This window comes from Phoxinus phoxinus (assembly GCF_949152265.1).
Source record: "Phoxinus phoxinus genome assembly, chromosome: 19".
Lineage (NCBI taxonomy): Eukaryota > Metazoa > Chordata > Actinopteri > Cypriniformes > Leuciscidae > Phoxinus > Phoxinus phoxinus.
In genome coordinates, this window is record NC_136894.1 from 23,480,952 (window position 1) to 23,501,177 (window position 20,226).

Below are 20,226 nucleotides of genomic sequence, written 5' to 3' on the forward strand. Positions count from 1 at the left end.
CTGCGTACTTACAAGTTCATTCTTTCAGAAAGTACATAATCGATCATGAATACAAAGTTCTGGCATAAAACTCAGGTTAATAGGTCCTTTACTCACCTGTTCTTAATCACATCATTATTTATAGGGAACAGCTGATGTGTGTGCGCGTGTGTGTTCCCATTAGTGAATATGTTTTTCATTTTTGTAAACTTCGATCTTACATGGATATGGAATATTTATTATTTATTTATTTTCCAATTAAGTTATTTTAGAAATACATTGTGATTTTAAACATAGATAGATGATGTAAATGAAATAGAATAAGTAGGCTACTTCAACATATTTATCTTACTCTTATATTTTGATTTATCTTTGGTTGTCACAGTTATGCTTAGTTTGGTCTGTTTTGGTTTCGTTTTCATGGACTTTTAGTTTGCTCATCTTTGTTTCCTGTTTCCTTTGCAAAATACACATTCAATTTTGATGTTATACATTTCTTCATTGTTTGCGGGTTTTATTGTTTCCAGAATATCCCTTTTTATATATTCCAGTAATATTGCATGACTGAAAAGAACATCGTTTGACTGTACAGATCTAAATAGGTTTGATACCAGATCTCTCTGCAAGTTTAAACTGTATTCAGCAAGTTAAAACTGTTATTTAGATTTGCATCCAAGTATCCATAAAGCAAAATTTAGGTACCGGTATATGTCAGTGAAAGGTTTTGCTCATAATAAAAAGAGAGAAACTTGGAAATGTTTAATTTGCATGCTGATATACAGTGCACACGCTGTCTCGTCACTGACACGTCACGCTGTTTTATAAATAAATAAAACAAATATTATAAATTATTATTTGTATAACTATAAAATGTATAATTGTATAAAAGTTTAACTATAAAATATAAAGTAGCTAGTAGGCTATATATATAGGTCAATTCATGCTGTTTACTTTCTGATTGATTGCAAAGTTTACATCTGCACAATCACAAGCTTTCCCTGCCCAACCCCCTGCCATATTGCCGTGTTGCTTGTTCAGAAGTAAAACATTTCCTAATTTCTTTTCATTTACAGTTAATAAAAAAGAAACAAAAAAATTAACTGTTCTTTCTGTTAATCATCCAATAGGCCTGAAAAACTGATTTTTGCTTTGCTAGCATTTCACATGCATTTTGAAGCAGTTAAAGAAATAACATCTGTTCATTTTGTGTCAATGCGATGTGTGAAAATTGTTAAATCTACAAACCTCTGTTGTATAGCTTATATGCAGTATGTCATAATGATCGTCAAAACTTTTATCTGATAAAGGTTATGATTAAGGGGGAAAATAACTAGAATCTGCACCACTAGAATAGAGGTAGAAAGGTGTTAAATTCAGTTGTTTTGATACTTCACTTTATCGTTAAAGGTAGGCATATCAATTTTAAAGCAGTTTACTAATTGCTGCATGTTGTATAATTAAATTGTTTTTAGACGGCTATATCTGATGATGACTTTGCAATAGCACAGGAGGACTTGGTTGAATTTAAAGAATTAATTCAAGATCTACAATCAGCCATTAATACAGTGAAGGATTACCTTGAAGAGCAAGACTGTGCTGAGTTCAATATAGGTGTGACAGGAGAGTCAGGTTCTGGAAAGTCCACGTTTGTCAATGCATTCAGGGGTTTAGGGGATGAAGATGAAGGCTCTGCTGAAACTGGCCCAGTTGAAACCACTATGGAGCCTGAAGTTTACCTTCACCCTAAATACAAAAATGTGAAAGTGTGGGATCTTCCTGGCATTGGAACACCAAACTTCAAAGCCGACGAGTATCTTAAACTGGTTCAGTTTGAGCGATATGATTTTTTCATCATCATTGCTTCGGATCGGTTCAGAGAAAGCCACACTCAGCTGGCCAAAGAGATCAAGAGAATGGGGAAAAAGTTTTATTTTGTTTGTTTCAAGATTGACTCAACCATTATTGCTGAGAAGAGGAAGAAGAACTTTGACCAGAAAAAGACACTGGATACCATCCGAGAGGATTGTGAAAATGGTTTGTACATGACAATTCCACTTTCCACATTGTATGCTCTTTTTTTAAAGCATATTTGCTTGTGTAATAATAATAGGCTAATAATAATAATCATGTTATTATGTATCTTTCTGTATATGTCTGAGAAAGGTTTAAATCAGCTGCAGGAGAGGATGGTGAAAGAGCGTCCACAGCATAAGAGACGTGTGTTGATATTGGTATTACTTAATATTGCCCTTGAGATTAATGAGAAAAAGAAGAAGAAGGTATAGCCTTATTTCTTTCTTTCTTTCTTGGCTACATTTGCTATTCCTGATTTGTGGATTGCTGAGGATTTTTTTTTTTTATCATAATCCTTGAGCTAAAAAAGTACTTCAGTGCTTTGGACAATCCATACCTTCAGAAGCTCCGTGAAAGATTTGAGAAAACCTAGCAGAAATGAAGAGTTTGATGAAGTCATCTCATTCATTAAGGGATAAATCAAAGTTCAGTTACTAAAATGCTGAATCAGTGTTTGTAAAACAAATGACACTTGATGGGTTATTATGCAGATAATATAGGCTCTGTGGTTGGAGCGTCACTGTCTCTTTTGACTGTCCAAAGAGTAGCCTACTGAAAAAAGCTCTGAAGAAATATGCAAGGAAAGTGCTGATGACTTCACTGGAGGCAAGCCTATACAAAATTGATGATATGATATGTTTAAGGAAACTTTGTTGTTTTGATCAATGTTTGGATGTTTCCTTAATCTGGAGATTTTGGTGGACTGTTTGTTTTGAGAACACAGATTTTCTCTTACATGCTCATACAGAATATTTAGTTTAGGCATATGATATGTCTTGAAACGACCTTTAAATTCCTAGACTTTTCCCTTTATTTTTCCCTTTTTACTTTATTACGATTTAAGTATTAATATACTTTTTTATGATTATATATAGGCTAACTATTATTAAAAAAAAAACATTTTTGCTGCTATTTTTTTTTTTAAACAATGTCGTGTACAAACAACATGACAACAAACAGTAGGATCAGGTGCAAAAGTGCATTCCAGAAAAGAAGAAAAAAAAATACAAAATAAATAAATAAAAATAGGGGGGGGGGGGGCTAGGGTTTACTTTTCAAGTCATATTCTTCTATTGTAGCAAAAAGTTTTTTTATTTTTTATTTTTACATTTAATCATTTTAAGGGCATTTGTATATAAAGATCATTCGGATACACATAACTTAGGTTTCACTTTCAGATATTTAGATTTGTGTGTATACAATATTTTAACAGAATAAGAATGTTATTAACCCAAAAATCGTTTTTGTTGCTGTCTATAACTATTTTTTGCTGCCATCTATAATTGTCAAGTAATTATTTTGAAAAGTTCCACCCGAAGCATTAGGTGGCGCTGTGGGATTCAGCGTGTATCCGTACACACAGTGGACACGTCATGCTAGCGGAAGACTAAAATCATCTGCGCGTGCGTTGAACTGTCTTCGTAATTTTGAGGCTCAAACCAGCGGACGAAGGTAAAGTGGCTGCCAAATCTTATATTTAAAAAAAATATGTATATGCTGAGAATGACTAATAAAAACGCTTTGGTCTGTGATTGTATTTGTGTATAACAAGTAAACACTAGACGTTGTCTGTATAACGTTAACCTAATAGTCTTAAGACGAATGCCAAGTACACGTAATCACAGTTTGTCACATTGCTTAAATGAATAAATAATAATTTCACCATTCCACTAATTTAATTTATTTGTTTAATAGTTGTATTCTAGTGCATTAAATACAATTAGCCGCGTTCAGTACAGTAATGACGCTGAAATTCAGTAGTTGGTAGGGGTTGTGTGTGTGACTGGTGTTGTACACGTAAGCATACAAAATGAACTGTCTTTATTTTAGAAATATTAAATGTCAGTTTTAAAATATATATTATATTTAAGAACAGGTCTCTGTATTATGCCACCGATATTTGACAACATGTGCCTTTTATTTGGAGATTTCATTCATCGTTCCTTGCATGCTGATGCTGCCTCTCATAGACTGCACTCTAACGTTACATTATAGCTCAACCAACTGTAAGACTGAATATAAATCGATGTTTTAGCAATTGACTTCATTCTTCTAAATTGCCCAGTTTCTCTATTCACCACTACACACACAGATGTCGTATTTTGCACTAGTGATGCCATTTTTGTTGTGTCTTTAAGCAACAACTTTGAATGTTGATTGTTCTTGTATTTCATAAGCATTTGGTCCGTTTTGTATATTAATATGCCATTTCCCCCACAGATGAGGGTGCTGTGTATATTTGCTCTGGTTGCTGCGGTGAGTCTGGTGGCAGGAGAAGAAGGGGCTCGTCTTTTGGCCTCCAAGTCCCTGTTGAACCGATACGCTGTAGAAGGACGAGACCTTACCCTGCAGTACAGCGTCTACAATGTGGGCACCAGGTATTGTCCTGTTTCTCTCAGAAGTCATTTCCAACTGATGGTGATGGCTAATGGACTGATTTATACTCTAGTAGTTTATTGTATTGACTTTTGTTGCTGTTGTTTTGCCTAGTGCTGCCCTGGAGGTTGAGTTGTCCGATGACTCTTTCCCCCCTGAAGATTTTGGCATTGTCTCAGGAATGCTGAATGTGAAATGGGATCGTATTGCTCCGTATCCTCCTCCTAAAATCAATAGCTGTTCTGTTTATCCTGTTTTAAACTTTTCATATAATACACACACATTCTGTGTATATCTGTATAAAAGTTGAATATAATAAATGTATGTGTATATAAGCTTAGTATAAAGATGACAATATTTTTTTTACACTGTTTAGGTGCATTCTGAGTACTTTACTCTCTGTTAGTAATCCCATTAAACCTTTAAACAATCACTTCTGTCTTTACTGATAGCACTTAACATCAGAACTGTATTTTATTTGCTTTTGCTCTTTAGTAGATTATGTTCCCTAACTCTTCCTCTCTATAGTGCCAGTAATGTTTCTCACACAGTGGTTCTGCGGCCACTGAAAGCTGGATACTTCAACTTCACCTCTGCTTCAGTTAGTTACTTGGCACAGGAAGGAGGACAGGTTGTGGTAAGTGGAGTCCTCCTATACCTTTCATGTACACAGCCAGCATAAGGGGAGAAAAAAAAATATATATATTTCACTGCCTCAATTAGCCATAATATGAAAATGGCCTTGATTGTGTCTTAATACAGAATCTTCTTATTCAGTCAGATTCATATGCAAGTCAGTGAGGCTTTTTTTTACACCATTGAATATTTTTCTGCCTTAATATTTTGACCGTTCATTTTATTCTGATTACAATAAATTAGGTACACCAGACTGTAATATTGAATGTTAATAAATGGCGAGAGAGAGAATGAATGAAATGTATTTAAAAATGTGCAACATATTGTGTTCTAGTTACTGGTTGTTCACACTTAGCTGTCTTTCTCATTCTTCATCTCTCAGGTTGGTTACACAAGTGCTCCGGGTCAGGGAGGCATTCTCGCTCAGAGAGAGTTTGACAGACGCTTTTCTCCACATTACGTAAGTAACTCCTCAATACTTTAAAGGGTTAGTTAACTAGGGCTGAACGATTAATTGCATTTGCGATAATATCGCGATATGATGAAACGCGATTTTGTAATCGCAGAAGCTGCGATTACTCTCTGGTCACGTGACACGCGATAGTAAAGCAGTCTGCACTGCAGATGAAGCATCAACTTGGCACGCTACGCATATAGGCCTGCCATAGGCTACAGGAAAGAACAGTTTGTTTAATTTATGTGATTGTGTTATAGATTCTCTTCAACGATTCTGTATGGATTCAGATAATTTCAGAATCGAGTCTGAGCTTAGTTTTAAACACAGATGCGTGATGACGCTGCGTGTGCTTCATACACAATATTCTGCTTGCTTCTAATTCCTCTGTCACACACACACACACACACACATTCGAACCTTCCGAAAAATTGTCTTTCATAGCCTACAGTTCGGAAAAGTTGAAGCGAATTGGACATTTGCGGGCTTTATTGCACTGACTAGAAGATCATATGGCACTCGCTGTGAAATATGCGCGCTTGATGTTACTCTAGTAGTGCGCGGTCCCGCCCGCCAGTATTTTCCTTACAAATGCTCTATAAAGGCATCATATGTCTTTTGGAATGCAGTTGGCTTATATATTAAAAATAAAAATATAAAAACCATCGACAGAAGCTGCTTTCAATTTCAAATACTCACGGCCGCTTTGTGAAGAGCGCTCTCTCATGCGGCTGTAAGCGACTCTGTCTACGTGGTTAAATGTACTTGCATCTCAAAATGCGTTTATGACGCGAAATTAATGTAAACAGTATCTGTATTAAAATCTGTATTAAACAGACAGGACAAACCACATCTTATATTTCAAAAGAGATCTGTGCATAAGTGTGAAGCAGCTTATCGTATCTAAACTGAGAAAGAAAAATCACTTAATCACAGCTCTTGAATGGAAAACATTCAGACTCTTAAATACTGAAAGCACTCTTTGTTTATTGCTTGTAATGTTTTTTCCCCTCTTTGTTATTGATAGCTTTTATGTTTTGAAGCTATTCGCTTATGTAGCCTATTTAAAATTCTTAACATGTAATTGTATTAATTTAGTTTTTTAATGTGTAATTCTTTTTAAAAGTAGGCTACTTATAATTACATATGTTATTAAATAAATATTAAAAGATTTATTAATAAGATTAATTAATAAATAAAAAAAGTGAATCGGCTCATGAGGTGCCTAAAGATTCCCATCCATATTTTACAATGATTTATTGCTTGTGTTTGTTGAATAATATAAAAGGTAAGGAGCTTAAAAAATAATCGAATATTAAATCGCAATCGCAATATTGGTAAAAATAATCGCAATTAGATTATTTTCCAAAATCGTTCAGCCCTATAGTTAACCCAAAAATGTAAATTCTGTCAGTAATTACTCGCCCTCATGTTGTTCCAACCCCGTAAGATTTTTGTTCATCTTCGGAACACAAATTAAGATATTTTTGATTAAATCTGAGAGCTGTCTCACTCCTCCATAGTCTTCTATAATAATTGAAAATTGCAGGCAGAGAGTTAGTAAAGACAATGTTTAAGATTGTCCAAGTGACTACAGTGGTCAATGCTGGTCATGTGCGTGATGCTGGCCAATAGTGAGCCTACGTTCTGATGAAGCGCTGCGCTGTTACACTACTTGAACTCACTCAGAGGCCCACACAGAAGAAAATAGTTGAATAAAGTCGTTATTTTTGTGTGTTTTTTTGCACACAAAATGTATTCTCGTCGTTTGATAAACTTACTGTTGAGCCACTGTAGTCTCTTGGACTATTTTAAACATTGTCTTTACTAACTCTCTGCCAGCAAGTTTAAATTACAATAGAAGCCTATGGAGGAGTGAGACAGCTCTCAGATTTAATAAAAAATATCTTAATTTGTGTTCCGAAGATGAACGAAAGTCTTACGGGGTTGGAACAACATGAGGGCGAGTAATTACTGACAGAATTTTCATTTTTGGGTGAACTAACCCTTTAATATGGAAAGTAGCCATCAATGTATCCTGTCTTATGATATTTAAGTGTAATTCTTTTTTTCTTCCATCTAATAGTTGGACTGGGCAGCTTTTGGTGTCATGACCCTTCCCTCCATTGGCATTCCTCTGCTCCTGTGGTACTCCAGCAAGAGGAAGTACGACTCACCGAAGAGCAAAAAGAACTGAGATATCAATTACAGGACAAAAACAGATCAGGGATCATTATCTGAGTGTGGAGGGAGGGGGGTGTTAAAAGAATTATAGTGGGCTTAAAATGTTGTTTTTGAATACATTTAATTACCCATATTGGGGTAAATGGTCAATGATTTAATCTGTTTTTAAGTGACGTTGGTCTTCATCAGATAATTTGTTTAAGAGATCTGGGGACGGAAGCATAAAGTAGGATCATTGACATTTGCTTTTGACATTAAAATGGCCATTCCATGACGGCCTCAGGTGAGCAATCTTGTTTTGTTTAATTTGTAATGATTCTCAGATGCTCAATGTAACTGTACAGCCCTTCATGATCGGTGTAGGGCTAGTTTGTGGAAATAAAAGGTTTTACAGAGATGCTGTTGTGTGTCTGGTCACTTGCTGAAAAATGCTTTCATCGGTGTTCTGTGATGTTTTTCTCATGCGGTGATTAGTGCAGTCTTTGTCTTATCATTGGTCAAAAAATTCTATTAAACACATTTGAGGCTATCATCAAACATTGGGTTGATTACAAATGACTAGAGAGGACTGCAATACTTATAAATTCATAAGGAGCAAATTAAAACCGTAGTAAGCAATCTGAATTGTTTAATCAAAATATAAAATATTGGCTGGATATATATTTTTCAGTCAATTTATTTAAAATAATCAATCCCTTGATGCTTGCAGATCATGCCTACAACCGTATTCACAAGCCTACAGTTATATATAAGTTAAGTAATAAATGTATATACAGGTAAATTTAAGTAATTAGTACAGATATGCATGCCATCCTAACGTTTATCACTAAGTTTTTTTATACATTTATTTGATCAAATGATATGTTAACTAAATGCTGCTTTGGTGATTTTTAGAGGTCAATACAACACTGAGGTCAGCGTTTGAGGGGTGGTGGGGGCAGAGATGGTCTAGCGCTGGTAGATCTCTGTGGAATCTGTTCATAAATAGAGTTGGAGGACTCCTCCAGATGTGGCTGCTCTGAATGATGGAAACCAGAGTACTGGGTCTGAGCCATTAGTGGGGACACACCAAAACTCTGAGGGAAAAATCATAAATTTGATCATTTTTATAATAGACAACACTACATACTATACAGAATATTGCACATAACTTTACCTGCCCAGTGATCTCTGGTCGCAAAGCACCATGAGGAGATCTTGGGGGTGGTTTAAGAGGAAGACTAGGCCCGGGTCTTGGTACAGCACCGCCTTCTTGGGCGCCCTTAATGTTCACCTCTGAATACAGATGATTATTTGGAAGGTTCACTGTGGAAAGGATCAAAACAGCAAACAATGTACCAAAATAAGTATGTTTTTTTTATTTTTTTATATACTTATATATGTATATTATTTCACTGGCTCTATTGAGTATGTGGTTCTTTTGAAACCAATTCAAATCATTCTTTAGGTATGAACTACAACAGGAAATGATTAAAATGAGCAAGTCTTGAGTGAGTTTTGATGCCTGTTTTTCTTATTCTTACCTACATCTCCTTCCAGCTGCCTCCTCCACCCCATGGCGTAGCAGTCGATCTCCTCAGGACGGCTGCGTATGTGTGGGGTTTCCTCATAGGTGTGCATGGGCTCCAGTTTCCAGTACTTATGGTCTGCATCTGTTGTGTCAAAGCTTGTGATGGATGAAGAGGTAGAAGCAGCTGTCGCTCCCTGTTGGTCAGGGTGAAGGTGAGGGTGGGCACTGGAGTTGGGGGTATTTTCTGATAGGCCTACTGCTCTGGGGGGTTTGTTAACTCGGGCATATGGGGCATCCACAGGAGGAGCTTGATCATCTGAGGGTCTTTCAGCAATCTCAGAACTGACATTCTAGCAGAGGGCAAATACATAGTGTGATCTGTTAGTGTATAATATAATAACTTTCCTGTTAAACACTTAGCAGTTAACAAAGTTATAGGCACAGCCCACCATTAAACTCTTCCTTTGTTAGTCAAGCTTTGTGTAACATCACACAGAGACAACTGTAATAATGAGAAGATGGCACAGGACAATAGAAACTTTGTCCAACAGCTATTGTTAACTAGAAAATGTGAGTAGGTAACTTATATATAGCATTTTAAAGCGTTCATTGTCACCGTCCCAACGGTGGGAGGTTTGCCATTATATATTACATTATATCTTAGTAAAAGCCTTAATAATATTGACAAACTATAGGCTATCATTTGAAAGCTTACAGTCTCTAGATTTTATATTTGGTGACTGGTTTTCTAAATAAATTACAGAGCAGTAATTTATCAATTTGCGACAAATATATTTTCATACTCATAATTGGAGTTAGTTTTGTTGTTATGTTGTCTCTATGGTGTTTTGGTTGGTTGCTAGGGTAGGCGGTGTGTGATTTTTTTATTTTATTTTTATTTTTTACTTTTGTATAGTTTAATACAAGAAATGTGAGAGAAAAAAGTCTGAGATAGCTTTCATTATCAGTAATTACTCACTTCTAAGCCAGGAGGCGATGTGTTAGGTCCACAGTTGCACTCTGGCAACGAGTAGCTCTTTTTTAGAGGCTTTCTCACTGCTGCATACTGCACAGACTCTCCTGTAGCAGACGTGATCTGATTGGAGGGGTTTGTGGGTAATGGAATCAGAACAGCTGGACCGATGGCAATGGGCAGTTTTGTCAGCTCCTCTTGATCGGTTTCTTCTCCATTTCTCTCTGCTTCCCTGTCCTTCACCTTCCATCTATTCATTTCCTCAAAGCCACCACTAGGCTAGATAGCAAAAAAAATAGTATATGAACTGAGATTACAGGGAAATTTCAAATGTAAAAAAATTAATTCCCCACTCTCTGTATTAAAAAAAACATTTAAAAAAAGTGTGTGTACCTGCATACAAGGCACAGTCAACAACTCATTAAAGGGTTCCACGGGATTATGGGTGTAGTAGCTTATTAGGTTGTCCAGGCTTCTATGACGGCTGTTTTCTCCAGCAATTAGAAATACACTACCAGATGCTCCACTCTCCTCCTCTTCAATGATAAAATGACGACATCTGTCGTTTCCTCTGGAGATTTAATTCATTTGTTAGTGAGTCACTGAGATTAGGTATGTTGCAAATACTCCATACAGATTCAATGATACCAAAATGTATTTGAACACACTGTATAGCCTAAAGGCCGATTTACACAGCACCAACACACACCGACGACCGCAGACAATCACCAGATTACTGTATTCTCAAAAAATTCCACGAACCGACAAACAGTGATTCAACATGTTTAATCAATGAAAACAAGAACTCACCAACGTTAAGTGATCCGACAAATCTCAACGAAGTGTCTGTCGGTACAGTGCAAGTTGGCCTTAAATGTCATTACATTAAATAACAAATTGTCTCACTTAGTAGTACTTTTTAAATGAAGCATAGCTCACTTCTCATGCAAGAAACTTTATTTTAAGAATTGTTTAGTTTTTAAATTATAAGACAATAGATAAAGTATTTTTAAAAAGTATTGCATTTCCAAAAATTGCTCAGAAAAGGTAATGGTGAGCAGATGACACTTGATATGTTTTACACAATATGTTGTTCTGCAACTTACATTTGTATCTAGTAAGAGGATAGAATTGTCTTTATGAGTCGTTTGAATCATTGATTCAACTGATTCATTCATTCACTGATTTCTTGCAGGAACAAAACAATGGTGCTTCTCAAAAGGAAGGCTGTGTCCTAGTAAGGCTGCATTTATTGACTGCCATCGTCTCATGGATCCTTGGAAGGCAGCCCTTGTTTCGCGTCCTTCATTTAAGCAAAATTTGAAGGATGCATCAAGTGTATCCTTCATGTTCTTCAATCACCCACAATCCTTTGCACATACTGTATTCCAATTCACGAAAAAGAACTGACGGAAAATGAGTCGGCTTGTCCGAGTTCATTATGAAATGTAAGACAAAAATAATGTTTTCACACATGAAAGCAATGATGTTATCTTTTGTTTTGGTGTAAATGAATCACTTAACACTAAACTGCCAATAATATAAGCCACTGGGAGACCACAGATAGTTGTCATTCACTGTATTGCATTAATAGAAATCCAGATAATATATCAATTCTTAATATAAAGTATTTTTCCAAAATTAAGTTTTCATGCCGTAGGGGCTGGAACATGTGTGACGTAGCCATGCACACTTCCTAGACTGTCTCATTCTAGCGTTTAATGCAGAGGAAGACTGTAGTCTACAAGCCTCTGAAGGACCGGACTAGGAAGGACACAACTTTACATTTGAGAAGCACCCCAAGTGACTTAGAGTCATTGAAGCTTTCACTCAACCAATTTATTCCAACACTGATTTATACAGGAACAAAATAAGTCAGTATTTTATTAGTGAGTCACTGAATTATGTACTCAATTCGTTCAAGAATGCTGATTTATTAAGGAACAAAACACCACTAATGTGTGTTGCACAATGGTTTATTCTGCATGTAAATGACAACATTGTGTCCGAAATGTAAGTTACTCAATATGTACTATATGTTTATTGAACTACTTTTAAATCCACATTATTAAGGCCCATTCACACCAAGAACAATTATAACTACAACTATAAAGTTTTGATAATTGTTTAATAGGGAATTAAAACTATACCGTTAAAGACAAAGAGGAACGAAATGTTTAGAATCACTTTCAGAACTGTTTTTTTTTTCTAAGCTGATAAATGATGAAAAACATTGATAGCCAATCAAAATCCACCCCACTTTAAAGAGCTTGAGCATTTAAAAAGTGGCAGACAACATGACTGCAGCATGCACTTTAATAACCGTTGTGTTGTATAGTTATTGATATAGTTATATTTATAGTTATAGTTACTATTTTTAATGTGAACAGGCCTCAAGAATGACATTTTAAGAATGGTTTTCAGTGTCCAAAATACGTTTCAGGCAACCGTATGAGGGAAAGTAGGCCTACCTGTAAGACAGCACAAAGCCTATCTTTGACTCGCTGAGTCTCAACAGGAAACAGCCTTGCGGCTTATCCTCCAGCAGCTGCTCCGCTTCCCTGAGAGAGTGAGAGAGAGGTTGTGTGAAAATAAACCCAAAAGCATGTGTTTGACACTGTTTCACACCTGTTTGTGTGCAACTTTGCTCGTGCACCTGTTTTTTCTGTAATGTTTTTGAAAGAATATTTTGATGTGAGTGTAACCTGCGTGTAGCAAAACCATGTAGCCAGCGGGGGAGAGGCTGTCCGGGTGTGTGCAGTCGAGGCAGCTGCGTCCTTTCAAACCACAGCAGAGTGTGAGCTCGCAGAGACGAAGTCAGGGCCTCCAGGGGCCTCACGGGTCCCAAAACCAGAGCAGGATCCATTCGCTTTACCGTCGGCTTTAACAGAGAGAATCCAAGTATGATGTCATTTAGATAATTAAATAAAAGGGGTGCTTGAATATGATTTAACTTTTCTAACTTTAGTTAGTGTGTAATGTTGCTGTTTGAGCATAAACAACATCTGCAAAGTTACAATGCTCAAAGTTCAAAGCAAAGGGAGATATTTTATTTTAAAGAAATTGCTTTTTAAGGACTACACAACATCACTAACCCTAAAATTTACATAAACCCGCCCCCGGGAACGCGATTTATAGATTATCATGACAGAATGCTAATCAATGACTAGACGATAACTACACATAAGCTACATAAATTTACCAACTAAACATTCAGAAATGTTGTCTACATGTTGTCACTTCTTCTTGAGTCTCTCCATCTTTCTGACTTCGGTTTGAACATAAAAGGCTAAACGTTTTTGAAATTTCTGTGTATGTAAAGGCAAACCCTCAAAAAGTGACAACTTTAACATGCTATATAAAAATATCTGTGGGGTATTTTGAGCTAAAACTTCACATACACACTCTGGGGACATCAACGACTTATTTTACATCTTGTGAAAAGGACATTATACCACCCCTTTAAATGTCGAAGCATTTCCCTTTGCTATACAAGAAAACTGTCAAAAGTTAATACCACACTCTTAGAAAATAGGCTCAAAAAGCTATATATAGAACCCTAGGGTTCTTGATTCAAAAATGTTATAATATGTCATAAATGATTGCATAATACTTTTACGTTTAACATATTATTAAAAAAATTTCTAGTGATAAAGTAGGTTTACGAGCTGTTTAATTGATAAATTGTAACCAAATGAATTAACACAAAATTATCTAATTAAAACTAAATCCATAAAATGATCACATGATGGGAACCCCTAAAGGTTCTATATTATGAAGATCCTGACTAAACTCTTTAAGGTTCAATGTAGAACCTTTTGTTTTAAGAGTGAGTGTACTGTGTACAAATATGAACAAAAAATCTCATGAGGAACATGAGATGTAAATAGACCTGTGAAGAAAGTGTGAAGAAGTGCGCTACAAAAATGAATATGGCTTCAAAAGTCCTCACATATTGTTGTAATATGCAAATAATATTTACAGGGCGTATCCCTCTATTTGATTAAAGAAAAACTTCATGTGGACTGCACACGATAGACGTTAAACATCACATGAAATCTAACCAGTTATTTTTCATCAGTTATTTGAGACTACTTAAAATATTGTATAGGCCTATAATATATTTGGCCTAAAAGTTAAAAGCGTTGTCGGTTATGACCTTGTTGTTGCTGTACTGACCAATTTACAATTTCTTTGCTTCAAAAGGCTCTTCAGAGACAATCTAGAGCAACAGAACCGCGTGACAGAAGTCACCTTGTTTTGAGGAACTTTTAGCGTATGCATATTTTATCTTTGAGGGCATTAGACATTAGAAGTTTTCTGCAAACCTCAATTTTTTTTCTTCAAATGCATCTATATATATATATATATATATATATGAGATGTTGAAGTGTTGTTGTATTTTGAAATCTATACTATATCATTATATAAATGTGTCGTATACTATATTACGGGCTGCAGGTAGTTTAAGTGCATTATTTTTATTCAATATTGTGAACTTTTTAAAGGTATTCCGTGGAGTAGGGCTTTTCAAACTTTTTAAGGCATATCTACATATCTATCACTCACTTGACATTCACCTTATTTTCCTTCTGCTGGCCCTGTAATTGCTCGGCCTCTTGTTGTGGTGCGGGACGACACTTTAAGCTCCGCCGGGGTTTTACTGGAGGTTTCTTGGTCGTGGGACTGTTCTCTGGAGCTACAGATGGACGGGGCTTTGGTATTGGGTGATGGACAGAAAAAGCGCTCAGTCGCTTTTCTCTCTGCTGAGATTCGGCATCTGCACAGCAATAAATGTACTTATTCTCACACAAAATAAGGGCAGTTTGATCATTAAAGCAGACAGTATTTAAAAACAGTAAATAAAAAAGATGGACATGAAACCAATTGAATTTGTTCAAATGATTATCTTAAAGCCTTCAGGCCGCTGCCTGCTGTTTTGAATTTTCTTTCAAATCTATGTATCTGTAAATACATTCAGATTTTTAATATTAACAGATACTTGTATCTAAATATCAGAAGTCAGTGTGTGAGATTAAGAAATTGAGATGTAGTTAGAATCACACTAGTACAGTCAGGCTCAAAATAACCCTTCGAACGGAAATGCCACTTTCTTTACAAACACGTCACCAACATGCATATCTGTAGAACTTTTAGACATCAAACACATCAACAACAGTAATAATGTTACAAATATTACAGGCTCCGTAACGCTAATGCTGTTGAAAGATTATACAGTCAGAATCAGTTAATGTGTCTGAGAATCAGTCTAGGACAGTGAGGATAGGTTATCGTGTAGATTTGTGTTGATGTTTTGTACTAACATTTGTGTTGATGTAGGACAATTCTGCTTTTTTTCTCTCAATTCTGTATTAATGCTAGATTGCCTATAAACTAATAACACATTAAAATAGAATAAGCACAGCCTGAGCACCGTATATAGCTTTATTCTGATTGTAAACCTATATGTTACATGTAGTTACTATAGTAATAACAATAAATTATGGATAATTACATGCAACTAAACCAGACCAAATCCTAACCCTATAATAAGTAGGCTACATGTAGTTACTTAATACTCAGTACTTAAATGTAATTACAGTGTAACAAAGACACCTTAAAATAAATTGTAACCAAAAAAATATTTAACTTCAACCAAGTTGATAAATACTATTGATACTATTCAAATAAAAATGTATAACCTTGACAAAATAACAGCATTCATACATATAGGCCTACATTTTGATGTTTTTAAAAGAAAGCCATTCCAGTATCGTCAGAGAAAGCAAGTAAACACTAGGCTACATCTTAAAACCTTCAGAGTTGTGTTTTGTTATTTCTATGCTAAAACACAGTCAATTTCTACCTAAAAGAATGAGTATGTAAGTTCGAAAGCTGGTGAGAAATAGCTGACCTTTAATTTTTTGGTAGTCAAAGTCCATGCTGAAGCGCAGGATGTAAAATGCTACCTCTTCCTATCAGATCTGGGGTGTTTCTGCCTCATCCTGTTTAAAATGCATGAGTGTGACAGAGAGAAAGAAAGCAGCAAATAAAAGATCACAAGCACATAACCAATGGTAGACTGCAACTGCTTGTTGCGTGCAGATTTCAATTTCAAACTCCTTAGGAAACATCCAGCTGATAATAAAGCTTAAATAAACAACCGGACTAAATTACATTGATTTTCAAAAAGCTATATGCCACTTTTTTTTTTTTCATTTGAACTAGCACATAATTACCAAATTCTTTAGAACCAAACCAATTATTTGAAAAGATATGTATTAATAACTTGCAAAATTGATGTCTAAAAGTGGAGCTCCTCTTAAAACGACTCATTCTATCAGAATACCCTGTGACTGCAGTGTTAACTCGTCTTGTTTAAAGCTCTAAGATTCAACACAAAATCTGTCAATCTATGTGCACGTTTATTTATGTTTAAGTACAGTGTGTTGTTAGGCCGAGAGAGAGAGAGAGAGAGAGAGAGAGAGAGAGAGAGAGAGAGAGAGAGAGAGAGAGAGAGAGAGAGAGAGAGAAAGAGAGAGAGAGAGAGAGAGAGAGAGAGAGAGAGAGAGAGAGAGAGAGAGAGAGAGAGAGAGAGAGAGAGAGAGAGAGAGAGAGAGAGAGAAGAGGCAGTTGAGGAGTCACGTGACGTCGTGACTTGCTCACCACACAGGATGAGAAAGAACGACCTCAATGAACAAGAGAGGTGAGAAAGATAAAGAAGACAAAATAAATATATTAATGGTAAGAGTAGATGCGCCCATCACCCACAAGCTTTTCTTTAAATTTGACAGAAAAGCCACATTTCTTTATGTATTGGGATACATAATGAGTCATTATTTACATTTTCTTTCTCTATTTTTTCTGTAGGCCTATTTAATTTAAGCCTATACTATTTTAGTGAAATTTGTAACTTTACAATAAGGTTCATTAGTTAACAGTTAACATGAACTAAGAATGAACAATACATCTTTAGCATTTATTCATCTTAGTTAACATTAATTTACTAATAGGCTATGTTATAAAAATCAATGGTTGTATTTGTTAACATTAGTTAACGCACTGTGAACTAATATGAACAAACAATGAACAGTTGTATTTTTATTAACTAACATTAACAAAGATTAAATAGCCTGTAACAAATGCATTGATCATTGTTAGTTCATGTTAGTTAATACATTAACTAATCAACCTTATTGTTAAGTGTTACCGTGAAATCGTAAAGGCTATCTATCATTTAGTTTTTATTAATTCTGAAAATAATTTTTTATTTAACAATTTTTCTACGTTTGTGTCTGTTTTTATTTATTTTATTTTACAGTTACAGGATACCTCCACTAGATGGCCCACTTACATTAACATTGAGAAAGAAATTCGGCGCGAGACAGGAATGAATGCGAATGATGCGATACAGAATTGCCTGTCACTCGTCGCACTCGACAATAAACAAAAACAATAAGTCATGCATACCAAATTAGGCTACAACGGATTTATTTTATGCGATTGTCATGCACATTATTCCATCTTTCAATGCGTTCCTTCCCATCTGATTCAAAACGTCTGTTTCAAAATCGCGTTGGTTAAATAAGAACAGATGTCCAGACTCCATAGCTTAGTCCACTCTAATTCTTTCCTAAAATATTACGGTCACCTTAACTAATGTTCCGATAATTGTCTGACTTGTTCCTATTTTTCTGGCTTGTTTCAAATGAGTCAATTTTTTGTTCTGCTGCAGAAATGAATCATTCAGCCTCAATCTATCACCCGTGAATTCCAGATGTTTTATGGAGCTGCAGAGAGTTACCTATGATACATCCGCCCCCTGTTCTTCATTTGAGGTGTGCTGTGGCAAGCCGTCTTAACAGTTAGTCAAGAAAACTAGTGCGTTTTTACTGCTATTGATTGATTGACTTAACATTAAGTAATTCAATGGCAACTAACTAATATATTATTGCATTTAGTAATTCAGGCAGTCGCTATACTTGCTTGTAGATGTCCCATATTAAAAAGTTTATTTTAGTAAGTGATTGTTTTCAATGTCATTTATTCACTGATCCTTATTAATTTGCTAGTCACTCTCTCAGTGGTGACAGGTAACTATTTAATTGTTACAAGTGAATATTTGTCTGCAAATGATATGGGTTATCTGTGGTTCAGATATCAACAATTCACTTCCAACTAGTATAGCCTATATTCCAATTTCTGATACACATTCCACTTTTACTAATATGCTATTAATTACTACAACTTGGTTACATGCTACTCTTCAACTAGTTACGATAAATTATTCCAGCTTTACTTTTTTTCTTTTTTTTTTTACTGAATATAGCCTAGCCTTCTGGTTTCTATTTATGGACACTTGTATCTTTCCCAGCTGCACTAACATTTCTTACAAGTAATTAGCCTAAAGGGTAAATAACTACTACAATGAATAGTTATTAAATATGAAATAACTGTAAGGTATCCAGTCAAAATACATAGTTGAATGTGATTGGTTGTTAACTGATGTATAGCTCTACATGTCACATGTAGCCAAGGCTATGCAGTTTAGCTGAGTTTGTTTCTGTCTTGTCTGTATTAGTTCTTATTAGTCATTATGGTTTATAAGTCTTGTCAACTGTTCCGGTTTAGTGTCCACATTTAGCCTACTGTGTAGGCCTAAAAACTGTTCTGTTCAGTCCTTGTCGGTTATTGTTTGTGTAAATGTGGCCGTGTAGCTCTGAATCTGAGTTTGTCATTTAAAACCCGTTCGCACGTACAATCACACATGTGTGATCAGTCTTGGCTGGTCCGGAGCCTGTACGATCACACCGGTGTGATTAGAAGAGAAGGGTATTCCTGCACAACGGGAGGCTGCAGTTTCAGGACCCCAGTTTTAGGACCCTAGTTTATTGTGACAGCGCCACCTACAGAACTGGATTACCAAAAACACAAATTTAACCCCTTTCGCGGCAAAGATAACAGATCACATTGTTGATCACAACAGATTGTTGTTCAACATTCATTACTCGTTAAAACATCACACTCTTACTTATTTTATCTGGACAAACTGAGCATCATTAGAAAGATTTAAGACTCGATAGTGTTTATGATAAAACTCAAACAGCGAACACAGAGAGATCTGGGTCTCCTCTTCCTGATTTGCGTCAGTAATGTACGCAAGTCTCATTCGCTGTACAGCTGTCAATCATCTCACGTGGTTCAACGTGACAATAATCCTGCCCTTCTGCATGACGCGGTCCTGTTATCCGTGATAACAAAGCTAAGACACATCTCTTCACCTGAAACAAGAAGCTAATAAATGCACGATTTCGAGTATATGTGGTTTGTGTGTGATTTTCGTGCAATTTTGGGTATTTTCATATGAATTAAGAATGTTTACAGTATTGCCAAGCAAGGTGTAGCCATTAGTTGCATATAAATTGCTTTATTATACCATATTTCAACATCTTTTTATGACTTAAAACCATTTTAAACCGCGACCGGAATATGGTACAAATATCCTATCTTACTCGATGGTGGTTTAAAGTGAGCTTTAAGTAAAAGTTTAATATTAATCTTTTAAATTGTATCGTGTAGCTTGATGCTACTTGCTCTAATCCATCTGCTGCAGGAGCTATTCTATTCCATAATCTTATTTGTTAAAACATATATATATTTTCTAATGAGACTTAGGATCAAGGTGGATCTTGATACTATGTACAAACTAAACCACCTGGATCCTAGAACTGCGGTCCTGAAACAGCAGCCGCCGCTATATCATCCAGTTCGGTAGTGGCGCTGTCACAAAAAAATAGGGTCCTAAAACTGCGGTCCTAAAACTGGGGTCCTAAAACTGCAGCCTCCGGTTTGTGCAGGAATATACTACTGGATTAGAACGGCCAGTGCATCACGTGATCACGCGCTGAGAGACAGACGCTGTCATAGGCTATATCACAACTTTTCAGTGTTTTCAACCACAAAATGTTATTTTAGGTTTCAGACATATAAATTCACATAAGTACTAAAAAAACAATACATTTAGAGACGAGTTCGTAAAAT

At 35.7% G+C, this 20,226-nt stretch overlaps 3 protein-coding genes across 3 annotated transcripts; 2 read left to right on the plus strand and 1 right to left on the minus strand.

The window, feature by feature from the left end:
* Positions 1 to 45: 45 nt before the first annotated feature.
* Positions 46 to 2,264, plus strand: LOC306986514 (interferon-gamma-inducible GTPase 10-like; the record flags this gene model as incomplete). Its single annotated transcript, XM_079589822.1, has 2 exons — positions 46 to 75; positions 1,452 to 2,264. The coding sequence occupies 2 exons, from the start codon at positions 46 to 48 to the stop codon at positions 2,262 to 2,264; spliced, it is 843 nt and encodes a 280-aa protein (XP_079445948.1).
* A 1,099-nt stretch (positions 2,265 to 3,363) lies between these two features.
* ssr2 (signal sequence receptor, beta) lies at positions 3,364 to 8,097 on the plus strand. Its single transcript, XM_079591961.1, has 6 exons — positions 3,364 to 3,504; positions 4,273 to 4,430; positions 4,543 to 4,641; positions 4,957 to 5,065; positions 5,447 to 5,524; positions 7,605 to 8,097. The coding sequence occupies exons 2-6, from the start codon at positions 4,273 to 4,275 to the stop codon at positions 7,713 to 7,715; spliced, it is 555 nt and encodes a 184-aa protein (XP_079448087.1). The 5' UTR covers positions 3,364 to 3,504; the 3' UTR covers positions 7,716 to 8,097.
* A 216-nt stretch (positions 8,098 to 8,313) lies between these two features.
* On the minus strand, positions 8,314 to 16,201 carry LOC306987576 (uncharacterized protein). Its single transcript, XM_079591959.1, has 9 exons — positions 16,100 to 16,201; positions 14,766 to 14,965; positions 12,891 to 13,066; positions 12,657 to 12,746; positions 10,579 to 10,756; positions 10,192 to 10,464; positions 9,226 to 9,562; positions 8,859 to 9,007; positions 8,314 to 8,778 (listed from the first exon to the last, which is right to left on the minus strand). The coding sequence occupies exons 1-9, from the start codon at positions 16,125 to 16,127 to the stop codon at positions 8,617 to 8,619; spliced, it is 1,593 nt and encodes a 530-aa protein (XP_079448085.1). The 5' UTR covers positions 16,128 to 16,201; the 3' UTR covers positions 8,314 to 8,616.
* Positions 16,202 to 20,226: the final 4,025 nt, after the last annotated feature.

What these genes read in the sequence shown, in the direction of transcription:
- ssr2 (XM_079591961.1), top strand. Translation starts at nt 4,273, where the DNA reads ATGAGGGTGCTGTGTATATTTGCTCTGGTTGCTGCGGTGAGTCTGGTG. An exon ending in AAATGGGATCGTATTGCTCC is followed by an intron (nt 4,642 to 4,956) that starts GTATCCTCCTCC and finishes TCCTCTCTATAG; the next exon opens with TGCCAGTAATGTTTCTCACA. An exon ending in AGGAAGGAGGACAGGTTGTG is followed by an intron (nt 5,066 to 5,446) that starts GTAAGTGGAGTC and finishes TTCATCTCTCAG; the next exon opens with GTTGGTTACACAAGTGCTCC.
- LOC306987576 (XM_079591959.1), bottom strand. Translation starts at nt 16,127, where the DNA reads ATGGACTTTGACTACCAAAAAATTAAAG. An exon ending in CATGGTTTTGCTACACGCAG is followed by an intron (nt 12,747 to 12,890) that starts GTTACACTCACA and finishes TCACTCTCTCAG; the next exon opens with GGAAGCGGAGCAGCTGCTGG. An exon ending in CATCGCCTCCTGGCTTAGAA is followed by an intron (nt 9,563 to 10,191) that starts GTGAGTAATTAC and finishes GCCCTCTGCTAG; the next exon opens with AATGTCAGTTCTGAGATTGC.